This window comes from Hemitrygon akajei, chromosome 9, assembly GCF_048418815.1.
Source record: "Hemitrygon akajei chromosome 9, sHemAka1.3, whole genome shotgun sequence".
Lineage (NCBI taxonomy): Eukaryota > Metazoa > Chordata > Chondrichthyes > Myliobatiformes > Dasyatidae > Hemitrygon > Hemitrygon akajei.
The window spans coordinates 150,219,038-150,236,347 of record NC_133132.1 but is presented as its reverse complement, the minus strand read 5'-3'; the positions used below and the strand labels follow the sequence as shown (position 1 = coordinate 150,236,347).

The 17,310-nt window shown below is 38.4% G+C and overlaps 1 protein-coding gene across 2 annotated transcripts; it reads right to left on the bottom strand.

The window, feature by feature from the left end:
• Positions 1–9,468: 9,468 nt before the first annotated feature.
• On the bottom strand, positions 9,469–15,749 carry LOC140732835 (trace amine-associated receptor 4-like). 2 transcript variants are annotated; one of them, XM_073055469.1, is made up of 2 exons: positions 15,632–15,749; positions 9,469–10,676 (listed from the first exon to the last, which is right to left on the bottom strand). In XM_073055469.1, the coding sequence occupies exon 2, from the start codon at positions 10,543–10,545 to the stop codon at positions 9,508–9,510; it is 1,038 nt and encodes a 345-aa protein (XP_072911570.1). In that variant the 5' UTR covers positions 10,546–10,676; positions 15,632–15,749; the 3' UTR covers positions 9,469–9,507. The 2 variants fall into 2 exon arrangements, with proteins under 2 accessions (XP_072911570.1, XP_072911571.1); XM_073055470.1 differs by lacking the exon at positions 15,632–15,749 and adding an exon at positions 11,838–12,526.
• Positions 15,750–17,310: the final 1,561 nt, after the last annotated feature.

The window sequence follows — 17,310 nt, the reverse complement described above, 5'->3', positions numbered from 1 at the left end:
AGCTCCAGAAAGTATTCGGTTATGTTTCAAAGTAACCAAACACAACAATATCTTGGGCTATTTCTGTAGATTGAGGAGGAAATTAGTACTGCTAGAGTGAGCTACTATGGCACTCTGTTATATCAGAATGATATAGAAAATCGCACTGATAATGTTTGTGATCAACTTTACCTTCACTATAGCATTTTGGTTTAGATAGAACGGAATTCAGATCATCACATGATGTATTTCACCGTCTGCAAAAACATACTGCTAATTAAGTGTAAAAGAATACAGTGAAATATCGCTTACACAGTGTAACCAGATCTGTACTCTTACTACTCAATGCGTAGGCCAGAGTACTTCCATCTTGCAATAGTGAATATGGCAGCTGATTGCAGCAGGCGGTTGAGTGAAGTGCAACATTCTCAGTGGCAAACTGAAATCCTTCTTATATGTCTATGTTATACATTGGAATTTTTCCAGATTGATAGGATATCATTGATGCCAACTACAATAAACAGAGAAACAAACAGTGAGCTTGGCCTTGTCAGGAGGATTCACCCCCGCCCCCAGAGATGAAGATATCATCACATAGAAGGATTGTTATTATTTGTGTTGAAAGTAATTGGTTGTAGGAAAATACATTTTGGTCCAAGAAAAACTTGTCACACGTTGCAGAGTGTGTAAGGAGTATGGGAGAGAAGTATCTGCTCTCTGGACATCTAAAATATGCCGTTACTGGAAAATAGGAGAGTGTTTGAAATGGACTGTGATGAGAGTCAATGCTTAAAGGAATTCTGCTTCTCTCTATGGACAAAAAAAAATGCCACTTACCTGGACCTTAATGTTATGTTTTTAACTCCAGAAATTAATCAAAAGAAAAACACAGGAGCTGGGATGGAAGTGTCTGCTCTGTTTTTAAGTCAGTGGGGCACACACTTTTATAACGTGGTGTATAATGACAAATGCCATTCACATACTTTTACATATAACCCATATGAATTTTGTAAACAAAGAATGGTTACTCAAACTATATATTCACAATATTACACAAATATTAATTACAAAACACTCCTCCCTGCTTAGCTATAAACTCCAACTCAATAGAGAATGCATCCTAACTTATTCTCAGATTGCATATACACACACACACACACACACACACACACACACACACACACATATATATCTATATATACAGTATACTACATATTATACAGTCATTGTATAGACATAGACATCCACAACATAGTAACTTTTAATTGTCCCACTCAGGCCTAAAGATTTAATCACTGGAGAAGATTTCTTATTCTTGTGAGATAATGTCTTTCCTGACAAGGAGTAGTCCCTCTGCTTAGCAGGAGAGATTTGTGGATGTGAAACAATCTTAGGTTCTGGGATCTCCTCTGTGGTAATTGGAGGAGTTGACTCTAGGACTGGAGGAGGTGGTTTTGACAGCTCTGGACACTGAAAAACTGAGATTTGTTTCTCATAGGCTATTTCATTTGTTTCAACATACTGCTCAATTCATTCAGTATACATCAGCCAGTAATCTTTTGTGCAATCAAACACATTTATCTTTCTGAGGTAGCCAGCCTTTCTGCTTTTAAAAAAATATTTATTATTATTATTATTATTATTCAGTATTCACTTCTATGAACCTGTGAATTTCGTCCATTTTTTGCCTTTTTTTTGAAAACTCGTATGTCTCTCCTCTTGCAAAGAATGTGTGCTGCACTTTTCTTTTTAAACTCAAACGTCTTGCTGCCCTTCAATAAGTAGGTAGTCATCTTGGCTTCTTTTTAAAACTTACTGGTTGCCAATTTTATGATTTGTAACTCCAGAAATTAATTGAAAGAGAACCACAGGAGCTGTGATGAATGCGTCTACTCCATTTTTACTTCAGTGAGGCACACTCTTACGATGCGTATAATGACATATGCCATTCTGGTACTTTTACATGTAACCCATAATGAATTATGTAAACAGCAAAGGATGCGTAATCAAACAATGTATTTATAATATTATTTAAATATTACTGAAGTATTAAATGCACAACATTTACTATCAGCCATAGAACCAGACTAAAGCTACTGCATATGACTATTGGTGTTGGATCATGATGTTCCATGCCTTCAATTCTTTCCAGCTCATTGTAAGGAGCATCAAAACCATGCTGGAGAATTCTCAGAATCTCTCAACTGCAGGAGAACTAAATTCATCTCTTTCTCCCTTGAGAAAGAGCAACATGCCCAGACATTTAAAAGCCTTCAGCTAGACTGCAAGCTCACCTGTGGTATATGGTTTCACCAACTGCACTTATGTTGCTTCGAGGGCACTGTTTGAAAGCCCTGATACATTTTGCATTGCAGAAAGAATCGTCACTTCCTGTAACCAACATGATGGCCAATGTTTAATATCACTGGAACTGTTTCAATTCATTTGCCTCTTCTAACGTTTTCACCATGTGCATAAATTCCATCAAACATTGTAATTGACAGCCGAAGAGGTGCAGGGTGAGGTTAATCATCTCCGGTGTTGACGTTACCCATTCACAAAATATGTGCACCCACCTCCACCAGAGAATCAGAATCAGGTTTAATGTCATTGGATTGAAATTCATGAAATTACATTGCAAACTGAGCACGTGTCCTCAGTTCCTGTGCCTCCCACTTGATGGTAGTAATGAGAAGAGGGCTTGTCCTGAGTGATGGGGTTCCTTAATGAAGGGTGCTGCCTTTTTGGGGCATCGCTTTCTGAAAATGTTCTCGATGCTGGGGAAGCTAATGTGCAAGATGGAGGCTGCTGAGTTTGCAGCTTTTGCCAATCCTATACGGTAGCCCCTCCATATCAGACAGCGATGCAACCAGTCAGAATGCACTCTATGTTGCACTTGTAGAACTTTGAGTGAGTCTTTGGTGATGTACCAAGTCTCCTCTGACTCCTAATGAAATATAGCTGCTGTCATACCTTCTTTGTAATTGCAACAATATGTTGGGCCCACAATAGATCTTCAGAGATGTTGAAACCCATGAACTTGAAGTTGCTCACCCTTTCCACTTCTGATCCCTCAATGAGGACTAGAGTGTGTTCCCTCATCTTGACCTTCCTGAAGTCCACAATCAATTCCTTGCTCTTACTAATGTTAAGAGCAAGGCTTTATTACAACACTACTCAACCAGCTGGTCTGTCTCACTCCTGTGTGTCTCCTTGACACCGTCTGAAATTTAGCCAACAATAGTTGTGTCATTGGCAAATTTATAGATGGTGTTTGAGCTGAGCCTAGCCACTCAATCATGGGTGTGGAGAAAGTAGGGCCATGAGCTAAGCAAGCATCCAACAGGTGTGCCAGTGTTGTTGTCAGTGAGGAAGAGATGTTATTTCTGATCTGCACTGACTGTGGCCTCCCTATCAGCAAGTCAAAGATCCAGTTACAGAGACAGAGAGAGAGAGAGATACAGAGGACCAGGTTTTGGAGCTTGTTGATTAGACAGAGGGTATGATGGTGTTAATTGGTAAGATGCAATCAATAAACAGCAGTCTGACATTGGTATTGGTATTGTACAGGTGATCCAAGAGTGGGTGGAGATTCAATGAGATTGCACCCACTATAGACATATTGTGGCAAAGGCAAATTACAGTGGGTCCAGGTCCTTGCTCAGGCAGGAGTTGATTCTGGCCATGACCAACCTCTCAAAGCACTTCATCATAGTACATGGGTGTGTCACTGGGCGATTCACCCTTTTGAAACAGATGGGAACCTCTGACAGCACCAGTGAGAGATTGAAGATGTCCTTGAACAGTCCTACCAGTTGGCTGGCACAGGTTTTCAGGTGCACCGTCAGACCCTGTCATCTTACGAGGGTTCATCCTCCTTAAGCATTTTCTGACTTCAGCCTCCAAGACAGACACCACAGGATCTCCAGATGCTGCAGGAATTTGCACAGCTGTAGTTTTATTCTCCCTTATTCTTACTTTCAAGGAGTTGCACTAAAGGTCAGACAGTACTGTTCTTTTGCTGAAATCACCCAAATCAAACCATGCTAGTGGACCACCTGTAGTCTGTCCTCTCCCCTTTGACCTGTTTGGCATGGGTGACCCTATCAAGAGCCAAAGCATAAACCTCTGACTCCAGCCAATGTAGCTCACCAGATCACTGGGGCATGCAAGCCTCCAAACCATGGCAAGGTTCTCTTGGAGGAAGTAGATCGGGTGAGCTTCCTTAATTTCTTGCTGTGTCTGTGTCCCGCGGGCTCTGTCGTGGGCAAAGTACTGGAGAGTTTAACATCGGTAGCTGAGCGAAGGGCGCTGAGTAGGCTACGGTCAATTATGGAAAACCCTGAACATCCTCTACATAGCACCATCCAGAGACAGAGAAGCAGTTTCAGCGACAGGTTACTGTCGATGCAATGCTCCTCAGACAGGATGAAGAGGTCAATACTCCCCAATGCCATTAGGCTTTACAATTCAACTGCCAGGACTTAAGAACTTTTTTAAAGCTATTATTAATGCTTTTTGAGTTAGTGTTTTAGATGCATATCATATTATTACTGAGTTAAGTATTGTATGTAATGAGTTTTTGCTACAACAAGTGTATGGGACATTGGAAAAAATGTTGAATTTCCCCATGGGGATGAATAAAGTATCTATCTATCTATCTATCTATCTATCTATCTAGACGTGCATATTTTATGAATCATGCACTAACACCTAGATCCTTCTGTACCTCAGATCTCTGCAGCCTTTTGTCATTTATATATTTAATTATTTAGAGATACAACACAGAATAGCCCCTTCCGACCCAGCAACCCCCAACAACCCCGATTTAATCCTAACCCAATCACGGGACCAATTAGCCTACCCGGTATGTCTTTGGACTGTGGGAGGACACCGAAGCACTGAGGAAAACCCACGCATTCCACAAGGAATGCCCTTACAGAATCTCCTTACAGAGGACACTGGGATTTGAACTCCAAACTCCAATGCCCCGAGTTGTATGGCGCCATGGTAACCACTGCACTATCATAGTGCTATTTACATAATAGGATTAGTAACTCTCTTAATCCCTAACTCTGTCTCTCCTTGCAATGACATTAACTCAGTCTTACTATTAGTAATACCAAAGGTAATCTGTAAGCACACATTAAACATGAGTCTGCTAAATGTTCTGTTTATTTTGCCTGGGACTATTGGATCACCTGGTGGTTGTGCATAGCGTGAAACTTGAGAAAAGCATTTTTTACAAAAGCAAATTTGACATGTTATTAATTACTTTCAATTAAAAGGATGTCATCTGCGCTCCATTTTATGTGTAATACAGGACAAGAGGAAACATAGTTGATATAAAGGTGATTTTCAAATTTGAAATAAATTTTGTCTTTGAAGAATCAGGAGTTCGTGAGCTCCCTCCAGTGTTCAGATTTCCTCCCACATTCCAAAGACATACGGGTTAGTAGGTTAATGGGTGTAATTGAGGTGTGTAGACTGGCCAGGCCAGAAGGGCTTGCTGTCAGCTATATGTTGAAATAAGCAGTAAGTAAATAAAAAGCGTGTCATTTTGTATTGGCGGCCAAATGTTTATCAGAACAGAAGGTTGCAAAGGCAGTCAAGCATAAAAGGAAAGCAAACCCTTTCATTGTAAGGAAAGCAGATCTAAGGATTGGAGTGGATCAACAATACACTTATATGCAGGTCAAGGAAATTATAGACAGCAGTATCTCAGGATTGTGTGGACAGAGTGTCAGGCACTGTGAAGTCTGAATTGCTCTTTCAAAATCTGAGCTTGCACCTTGAGACACTAGGTGACATTCAAATTTTAAATTTAGAAAAAATGAGAATTTGTTTTGTGTTTTTAAGTTGAAGAACTTCACTTTAGAGATGTAAATCTAGAATTATCAAGTGTACATGATCTCAGAATCATATGGATCACATAATTAATTTCAATAATTCTTTTGCAGTAAAATTAAAGTCAATGCATGTATTTTTTATCATATCACTATGAAATACTGACATTGTGAACAGATTTACTGTTTGAATAGACTCTTTATTAGTATAGACACTGAGGAGTCTTGTCAGATTGTGTTGAGATTGTAGTAGTGTGCGAATAAGAAGAGAGCACTGACAGCTACATCCCATATCTAGCTCCACTACAATGATTCCATAAGTATAGACAACTAAAGCACTCACCTGATCAGACAGTGGGGAATAGGACATTCAAAATGCTAACAGGTTCTTACAAATTCACTGGAGCCATTTTGTCACTATTGGCCAGTACTGATGAAACCCTTCTACGCATAGAAGTAACCATTGGCTCTCCACAGTGGTGAATTCTGAGCAGTGAACCCTCTGAGCCCTCTCCTGAAACCCCTGATTTCCTGCAAGGTCTGAGGCAGGTCTTTGCCGGTTGTTAAAGATACACTAGACTTCTTATACTTTTAAATCACCCTGAAATTCAAGGGAAATTAATAGCTATTAAAATTAAAAATAAAGTCTACCTCAAATACTTTGAATAGTTCATCATAATAAATTGTTCAAATTGGTCACAAGATCACAAGACAAAGGAGCAGAAGTAGACCATTCGGCCCATTGAGTCTGCTCCACCACTCCACCATGAGCTAAACTATTCTCCCATCTAGTTCCAATTTCTGGCTTTTTCCCCATATCCCTTGATACCCTGACTAATTAGACACCTATCAATCTCCTCCTTAAACACCCTCAATGATCGGGCCTCCACAGCTGTATGTGGCAACGAATTCCATAAATCCACAACCCTCTGCCTAAAAAAAATTGTCCTCATCTCTGTTTTGAATGGGTACCCTCCAATTCTGAGATTGTGGCCTTTTGTGAGACTGTGACTTACCCATCAAAGGAAACAGCCTTTCCACATCTACTCTGTCCAACCCTTTCAACATTCGCAATGTTTCTATGAGATCCCCTCTCATTCTTCTATACTCTAATGAATACAGTCCAAGAGCCAACAAACGCTCCTCATATATTAGTCCCTGCATTCCAGGAATCATCCTCGTAAATGGTCAGTGGTCAGAATCTACAAGTCCCCGGTGCAATATGAGGAAATCTACTGTCATGTTTTGTAACTCTAGAAACTGATCGAAAGAAAAACATAGGATCCAGGATGCTGCATGTCTACTCTTTGTATTAGTTTAGTGAGGCACTCAGATATGGCATGGTGTCATAATGACTTTTACATATAACCCCTGATGAATTCTGTGAACAAAGAATGTTGAATCAAACAATATATTCAAAATATTAGTCAAATATTACTGAAATATTAAATACACTCCACTCCTCTCTGCTGAGCTATAAACTCCAAGAGAAATATACTAAACACAATATACTATACAATATAACTACTATAAACATACAGAAAAGCAAATTTTAAATTGTGCCATTCACTGTGGAGGATTTCTTCCTCTTGTGGGAGAGCATCTTCCCTGACAAGGAGTACAGGGGTGTCACTCTACCTGGCAGGTGAGATTTGTGGCTGTGAAACCATCTCAGAGGCTCCTCCGGGGTGGTTGGAGAAGCTCAAAGTTCAAAAGTCAAAGTAGATACATTATCACAACCCTGAGATTCATTTTCTTATGGGCACATTCAATAAAACCCAATAACCTTAATAGAATCAATGAAAGACAATACCCAAAGGGGCGGACAACAAGTGTGCAAAAGACAACAAACTGTGCAAATACAAAAGAATAAAAAAAGAAATGATAATAACAATAATAAATAAACAATAAAATTTGTGAACGTGAGATAAAGAGTCCTTGAAAGTGAGACAACAGGGAATGGGAACAGTTCGGTAATGGGGCAACTGAAGTTGAATGAAGTTATCACCTTTGGATCAAGAGCCTGATGGTTGAGGAATATTAACTGTTCCTGAACCTGGTGGTGTGGGACCTGAGGCTCCTGTACTTTCTTCCTGATGGCAACACTGAAAAGAGAGCATGACCTGGGTAGAGGGGGTCCCTGACGATGGATACTGTTTCTCTCCAACAGTCTTTCATGTAGATGTGCTCAGCAGTGAGGAGGGCTTTATCCATGATGGATTGGGGCATATCTACTACTTTTACTAGGATTTTCTGTTCAAGGGCATTGGAGTATCCATACCAGACTGTGACACACCCAGTCGATACACTCTCCACCACACATCGCTTGAAGCTTGTCAAAGTTTTAGATGTCATGCCGAATCTCTACAAACTCCTAAAGAAGTTGAGGCGCTGCTGTGCTTTCATCATAATTGCACAATACTTGTGGGCTGGGCCCAGGACAGGCTCGCTGAAATAATAACACTGAGGAATTTAAAGTTGCCGACCCTCTCCACCTCTCATCCTCCGATGAGGACTGGCTCAGGTACCTCTGGTTTCCTTCTCTTGAAGACTATAATCAGCTCCTTAGCTTGCTGACATTGAGTAAGAGGTTGTTGTTATGGCACCACTCAGCCAAATTATCAACCTCCCTCCCCTACAATTCAACCGCCAGGAGTAAGATATGTTAAAGTGCCGGGGTTAGGACTCAATGTATTTAAGTAAGCTACTTAAGAACTTTTTAAAAGCTATTATTAATGCTTTTTGAGAGGGTGATTTTAGATGCATATCATATTTTTACTGAGTTAAGTATTGTATGTAATTAGTTTTGCTACAATAAGTGTATGGGACATTGGAAAAAATGTTGAATTTCCCCATGGGGATGAATAAAGTATCTATCTATCTATCTACCTATATGCTGATTCATCACTACCTTTGGTTCGGCCTGTGCCAGTGGTGTTATCAGCAAGCTGGAATGTGGCATTGGAGCTGTGCTTAGCCTCACAGTGCACAGGACAGCAAATTTAAACAGGTTCATTTTAATTCTCATAATATACTTCAAGCAGAAAAAAAGTAAAATGACATTCTCCCATGTCAGTAATTCATTTTAAGGTACTTATCCTAGAGAGTTTTGAACTGCTGTCTTTTGCAATCCAATCTTGTTCTTGATTTTAGTTTCACAGATGTACATGAGAAAGACTGCCCTCTAGTCAGTAGGATTAATCTTTTTGGTCATGGTTAAAGAAAGAGTAAATTTCTGTTTATGTTACTCATTCTCTGAGTGGATAACCTAAAGCATTGTTTAAATAACAGACATGTTGTCACCAATTTGTAAGCAACAAGTTCCCATAAGCAATGACGTGGCAATGACAAAATCAGCAGATTTTCTAAGACTAGTGAAGGATACTTAAGGATATCAGAGAAAATCTCTTGGTCTTCTTCAAAATGATTCATGCGACCTTATACATCTATCTGAAAGGGCAGATGGAGCCCTGAAATATGACGGCTCTGACATCACAGATCTCCATTGGCATTTCAATAAACTGAAAGACTCAATTTTGTGATTCAATCTCCAAAAATAAAGTCGTTTGACTGACAGGTAACAGTGTTCCCAACTGTCTGAAAGGAAATAAAGAGATTTTGAAACACAATGGCTATGAAGAGTTTTAATCATTTTGTGCAATTCCAAGACAAACATTTTTAGTTATTCTGAAAAGAAATCTATTGTAGCTGAATCCGAGCTAAATACCTCACAAGAGAGTATGAGCTTGAGTGTTTTGCGATACCATGGATATAAATAAGCATAAAGAATTGGGTTCAAAGTAGAATTAAAGAATCCAAACCAAGTAATTACATCACCTAAAGCTGTTGGGATTAAAAAATTAAAATATGGATCAAAAATGTTATTTACATAGAAAGGCAGCCAGGAGAACGTAAAAATTCCCATTATTGCACTTTGATTTTTTACAGCTATTTGTTGCTTTTTATGTAAGTTTCCAGTGTTGTTTTCTTCCAGGTTATCATTATTGCTTGGCATGTTTCCAATTACTCTGCCATGTTTACATTTTACCACAAAAAATATTTTAACGTATATGCCCAGAATGATAGAAACGGGAACACAAAATACGATCAATGCATCTACGTGCCCCTCAAACTTAGCATATGCGATGCAGCTGCCTTCGCAAGTCGTAGCAAGTATGTAATCATCTAATGACTTTTTACTGAAGTCTGACAAGATCAGTCTAAAACCATAAAAGATAGCAAATAGCCAGATTAAAGAAACAGTGACGATTGTCACAGGCAGGGTTATTTTTATAGAATAGAGAAAGGGATCACAAATGGCGTAGTATCGATCAACTGCAATAAAACATATATTATAAATTGAAACTATAGTTAACATAATATCAAGAATTGAATGAATTTTACAAAACATGTGTCCAAAATACCAACATGTTTCTATAGACCTGATCATACTATAAGGCAATACTATAAAGCCAACCAAGAAATCAACAAATGCTAAAGATAATACAAGATAATTGGTGGGTGTCTGTAGTTGCTTGAAATGTAAAACTGAAATGATCACCACCAGATTTCCAAATATGGAAATTAATATTGAAAAGCTAATAAAAATGTACAAGGTTGCTTTGATTGCTATTGGCCTTGTGACTTTGGGACAGGATGTGTTAACAAATTGAAAACAGTATTGTACATCATCTGGATTTTCAAGATATGTTAAATTCATTCTTTTCTCTCGTTGATAATCAAAATCCTTGAATTGCAGTGAAATGATAAAGTTCTTAATTCAGGTGATGTTTGATTGGAGAAGATCTTTACCAAGAACTCTGATTTTCTTCACATGATTAGTCGTGAATTCTGTAAAAATAATATTTCATTAGCAGTGTGTTTGAAATTATGGGAATTTACTTTCGAAGGAAGGAAGCTAAAGGTTTTGAAAAATAAATGTTCACAAAAATCAGTTCACAAAAATTCAAGATGCAACACCAAGAATTTAATTTTGTTAGTAACATAGGACTCTTACGTAAATGTATCTGTGTGTTATTATGGCTGCCAAATTAAAAACCAAATTAAATACAATTATAAGGTATTACAAAAATATATTCCTGATTTAATACAACAATCTTGATTTTCAATATTCCAGCACCTTTGCTTTGCACATCTACAAGGTAATTTCTTGTCAAGAGGAAAGATCTTGGTGAAAGTGTAAAATAGCTGAACCTCCATTGAACTCATCTGAACCAACCCGGCAAAAAGCTAATACCTTCCATTTCACGTAACCATTTAAAAATCATCACAATGTTTTATACTGCTGTGAAATTGAAACTGATTTCAAATTCTTTGGCAATGCACACAAAATAATGGAGGAACTCAGCAGGTAGGTTGGTCCTGATGAAGAGTCTCCACTTTGATGTTTCATAGGAGACCCTTCATCAGGACTGTCGAAAAGAAGATGATAAATCAGAGTATGAAGGAGGGGAGAGGGGAGGAAGAAGTACAAGGTGGTAGGTGAAAGGGAGAGAGGAGGGTGTGATGTAAAGAGCTGGGAAGTTGATTGTGATAGAGATAAAGGACTGGAGGAGGGGGGATCTGATAGGAGAGGGTAGAGCACCATGGAAGAAGGGAAAGGAGGAGGAACACCAGAGGAAGGTGATGGACAGGTAAGGAAAAGGTGAGAGAGGAAAACAGAAATGGAGTATGGAGAACAAATTCTTTGTTAACTTAATTTCTGTTATTGTCTGTTGTGTTAAATTCCTTCATTATAAATCCTTAAATTAGATTGCTTCTTCAATCTCCTAATAAATACCACTCAAACTTATCAAAAGTGCTCTTACAACTTAACTAAGTAAGCACTGATATTAGTGTAAATTCCCCTCTTATGCAAATAAACTTGATCAAGAAACTGTACAATTGAGCCAATAGACCACACTTTTAAATTCTAACCAAGGCTGACACTCCCTGAATATTTCTTCTGTCTCTCCTTCCATCTGTTACGTATCCCGTAACTGGATCACTTACCAGCAAAGATAGAGAGGTCCACTGAAGTCTGATGGTACCATTTTTAAAACGTTTTTATTTATAAAGGGGCACAAAAGGAAGGTTAATACAAACATTCAGATACCATAAGTCGTCAATACTCAATCTAAAGCGCAGGTATAGTAATGATCAATCAGAAATAAGCTCTATCGTTGTCTAGGGGATAATATCTTGTCCATTTGGAAAAATATAACAGTCATTCAAAAGTCGACAGACTTCAGCCTTTTGGGAACCGCTGAGTTTCCCGTGTTGGAGAGAGAGAGAGAGATTGGTGAGAAAAGGAACACTTGCCCAGGTCCTTATGAAGCAAAGCTGTGGAATCAGGAGAGCAGGCTTTCCTGTTGTTAGTTAAAAGCAATTGTCCGTGATTCCAGCCACAGACTCCCGATTCGGAATCTAACGCACGTGGCTTCCTTCAAAATGGCTTCCCGCTACGACGGGATCGCTATCGTGTCTCCTTGGTGCGTCTGGAGGGGTCGTCCCCCCCCAGACCCTCCTTTATACTTCCTCACGGGATCACAGGTGTCCATCTCTCTCTCAACCAGCCCACTTTGCCTGAGGGCTTTACACGTGGTCTTCATGAGACAATAGTCAGGGTCGCTTTATTCTGCATCCCGATGGAATGTGGTATTCAGCACGTCTCCCTCTCTCTCCCATTTCCTGTGGCTGTTCAGCACGTCTCTCTCTCTCTTGGGTCATTGACCCCCCCCTTCACTAGGGCTCTTGCGATTCTCGCAAAGGAGGGGGCTGGTATCATAACACATCTATGTCAATTGTACTGGGACACCAGGATTATATCCCAAATTTTAGCTTCTCGGTGGAGAACATGTTATCTCAGCACAGATAAGGACTCACCTCCCAGACAAAATTTGCAAAGCAAATATGGTTAGAATAGATGATCTGCCTTACCAAACTTCAACAACTTTATACAGGCTATATAAAAATATCAGCATCAGTCTCTTCCTTCTCAGTTCTGAAGCTCAGACTGTCAATAAAATAGGAGGCTGCCTGCAACTTTTCATTTATTTTGAAGTTTTCTATTACTAACATAAGAAGCTGACTGTCATTAAAACCACTACATAAAATTAACTCTATCTTTCAAAGCCTTTCAAATTTCAGGCAACTGACTAAAGAGAGCTAATGGCTAAGGAAAGTATACCAAATGTGCAAATCTTGAAATGGTACTGGAACATCTTGAGAGATAGATTCGCATTTCATGGTATTTTATATGCCGGTGATCTTAAATCTGATTCTGATTTTGATTTGCAGTACCTTTGTAAACCGTATGGCTTATGTTCAACTGGTAGAATGCTGATTATACTTGTATATAACGTGAGATAATTTTACATTTTATACCACATATTACTATGTTTTTTGTGTTAGATATTGCAGGAATAAGAATATTGGCAGGTTTAATTTTATTTTGACTAGTTGGGAAATTATAATTAAGCTCCCCCTAGTGGCCAAAAGGTCACAATACTAATCAAGACGTAGAAAAAAGCTGGATGAACTCAGCAGGTCGGGCAGCATCCGCTGAAAGGAGCAGTCAACGTTTTGGGCCGAGACCCTTCGTCAGGACTAAAGAAGGAGGGAGCAGGGGCCCTATAAAGAAGGTTATTATTACTACAATACTAATCAGTATGTTAATGAACACTGAACTATGTAATGTTCCTGTGCTCATCAAATCTCCTCAGAACAAGACAGCATTTCTTGGAAAAAGGTGACTCCATCCATAACAGTGAAGCCCTGCAGGGACTGTAAGGGTTAATGCATGTAAATCTGCCATAGTCATAGGCACAGAAAGAGGCTTATGTCTATGTTGGCCATGTAGTACCTATCTATACTGATAAATTTTGCAGTACTTGCATATAAGATGTAGATACAAGAACTATCCTAAATGTTGTGAGGATCCCTGCCACCATTCTCATTGCCCATCAGTGTGTTTCAGATTCCATATATGCTCAGGGTGTAAAAATTCTTTCTCAAATCTCCGCTAAATTTCCTACTCCTTATCTTGTGGCATGCTGTTTGGTTAAGGTTATGCTTGCTAAGGTTTAACTATGAAGTAAAACGTTACCTACCTACCATATCTATGATCCTCGTAAATTTGTACGAGGGGTGATTGATAAGTTTGTGGCCTAAACTAGAGGGAGTCAATTTTAGAAAACCTAGCACATTTACTTTTCAACATAGTCCCCTCCTACATTTACACACTTAGTCCAGTGGTCGTGGAGCATACGGATCTTGGACCTCCAGAAAGTGTCCACAGCAGGGGTGATTGATAAGTTTGTGGCCTAAGGTAGAAGGAGATGAGTTATCCAGCTCTTGTTACATGCACATGCTGTTCAACCCGTTGAGTGATTATGTGGAAAGTTTGAAGTTAATAACACATCAGTTAATAACTCATATGGGGTGATTGATAAGTTCGTAGCCTAAGGTAGAAGGAGCCAAATTTGGCTTTATTAAGCCAAATCCTCTAGGTTAGCACATTTAGCAATACACCATGGGAGATTTTTTTTTATGCCATTTCTGCTGGTCAGAAGCTTTCAAAACAGCTTAAAGTATTAAAATCATTAAATGGCAAAAATTACATATTTTAAAAGGTTATAAAATAACTTAAACAATTTGAAATATTAAAATTACCCAAAATAATTACTGCACTGATATTCAACTTGCTTCCCCATCTCAAGAAGAGGGCAATTGTCACACATTTGGTCTCTGCTGCTGGACTTCATGAGGGGTGCTGCATTGGAGTAAAGCTATAGGTTTACTCGTGAACAGCTAACAAAAGGATTAGGATTTGTGTGAATATTGATCTCTACGCCACGCATAGAAATACTAACAGTTCAAAAATGAACTATAAATACCTCCCAGCAAAATACATGCCATTTGAGAATAGATATACGACAGGAAATAGATATTTGCTTATTGGATTAAATTATTTGATCTTTAAGATGAAAGCTGCATTTCTTCAGATCTATTTTCATGGTGCATAAAAAAAGATTAAAAGATTTTAGAAATGTTGATCATTTAATCAAAATCATTTATAACTTGAACATTTTGAATGACAAGCACATTCAATGTTGGAAAGTGCTATGTTTTCAACCTAAATATACACATATGTAACTCTTTCAAAAATGTTGCATATGCATATTTACCATATATTCTTTATACATGCAATTTGTAATACTTCATTAAATGCAAAGGTTATTTTTCTGAGCTGATGCATTATTAATTTTCGATTCAGCTGAAATTTTCAGGCTCACTCCAAAATTAGATTTGACAGTTTTTATTTATTTTCAAATTAATGGGGGTCCAGTTAGCTTTTACAGCCAGTAAAACACAATTTATTTGCACAATTTGTCAATGTACAATACGTTTATAAACGGAATATTTTACTCAAGGGTTGACAAGAAGAATTGAGAAGTGTTGGAGCACTTCTGTAAAATATCTCAGTAAAATTAAAATTTATTGTTAAATGTCGTATTTTCTCAGTCATCCTGTAGCCACGTTGCATGCATATGCTGGCTGCATGAGAACTGCTCAAACAAAACACTGTCTATCACAAATCAGCCGACAACTGCACCACCCTTAGCTATAATGAGAAATACATTTAAAATACCTTTTCACATTTACCTTGCCTTATCAAAAAATGATCTCAGAAATTTTTGTCAGCTGTGTGAGAATCCTGGAGACATATTTACCAGATAAATGAGAGTTTGTTATAGCTGACTTTCTTAATTTCCTATAATTGCTAACAACAAAATGATTAGTACCTTTATTGATGTCGTCCTCATCTGTATTGTCCTTGAAAGATGTTTCTTGGATCCTCTGAGTATAACCTGATAACACAAGTTTAATAACGATTTCAATGTATCTTCTGAGACATTTCTCTTCACATATCACGAGAAAGTGCATTAGTGGAGGTAAATTGAGTAAACTTTAAGGAGATTAACCTATTTGCTTATGTGGCACTCTTAATGACAGAGTATAGTTAATAAGATATGTTTATGCCACATCAAAGCCGCAAATAACCTTATCAGCATCTTAAAAGGTGCTTTGAGACTGATTTAACATTTAAGTGATATATTGTGGCTTCATTTCTGACTTGAAAACTCTTCAGATTATGGAGGATGTGTATGCTGATTCAAGTAGAAATATTTTTTTCTGGACTGCACTCATGTTCTCCTTCCATTAGTCTCTTCACCACAGATAAGAGCTTGGTTTAATCTTTTTGCTTACCTTTAGCTGCAAGATGTATTGTCAATAAAGGTATCAACCTAAATTATGGAAGGCAAATGCAATGCTACCATTCATTTTGAGAGGATATAACTTAAGAGCTGGGATATGATGCTGAGGCTTGTAAAGGCATTGATCAGACTCACTTTAAGTATTGTGAGTAGTTGCTAAGAGTAGATGTGCTGGCGTGGGAAAGGGTCCAGAGAAATTCACAATAATGATTCTGGGAATGAGTGTATTCTGGGAATGTATTAGCAGCTTTTTGTCACAACAGTTCGGATATGGCCCTAGTGCAGAGTGAGAGACACTGAAGCAGGTCAATATTTCACAGACTTTAATGCGAACAGTGTTACAGGGAAAAGAAAACAATAAACACTAGGCCAAACTGGGTCATTAACTAAAACTCTCAAGTGGTAAGCACTTCCAGCTGGAGTAGAAGCAGAATTGTGTATAGAGTGAGATAGAGTGGAGATAATCCAAGGATTGAGAATGGAAGGGCTGGCCACATTGAACATCACACCAAAATTCGGGGAGATGATTTGGGTGACTGCTATAGAAAAATTGCTCAGGATCCCGATGGTGAATTCTACCAGGATTTTCTTTTGGGATTTGAACATGGAGATGGATGCCAAGGACTGTTTTGTTGTCATTTTGGAAAGATTGCAAAGCTTTGATTTCACTCAGTGCAGAGTCAATATGCAAGCTGGCACTTGCCCATGGACCTGTTGGTTGGCTATCAGTGTGGCCCAGTACAATGCACAACATGTTCTGTCTGTTACCTGACACTAATAGGTTCCAGATTACTTATTATTTGAACAAATCACGTCAAGCAGGGTTCCCAAAGTACTGTGTAAACACCAATGCCCAATTAATATGCTATGTTATTTATATTCCAAAACCATGGGATCTCATCAACACTTGCCTCTTGATTCTCAATAAGACTTTGTTAAAATTCTCACGGGCATTCTAGTCATAAACTAATGAGTAATCAGAATTATAGGAACATGAAGTATGTCATGTTAGACTTAACAAGTAATTCTGTGGGGAATCAGAGTTCCGCAGAACAATACCATAAAGGATATTTTAGGAATACAGTGGGGATTTTCTGTGCAGTGTCATTAGAGAAGTATCGAGCAAAGATGCTAACTTACCTTTAAGAATATTTCTTATCTCTATTGCTATAACTCGTGGGGCACCATGGTAGTGTAACAGTTAG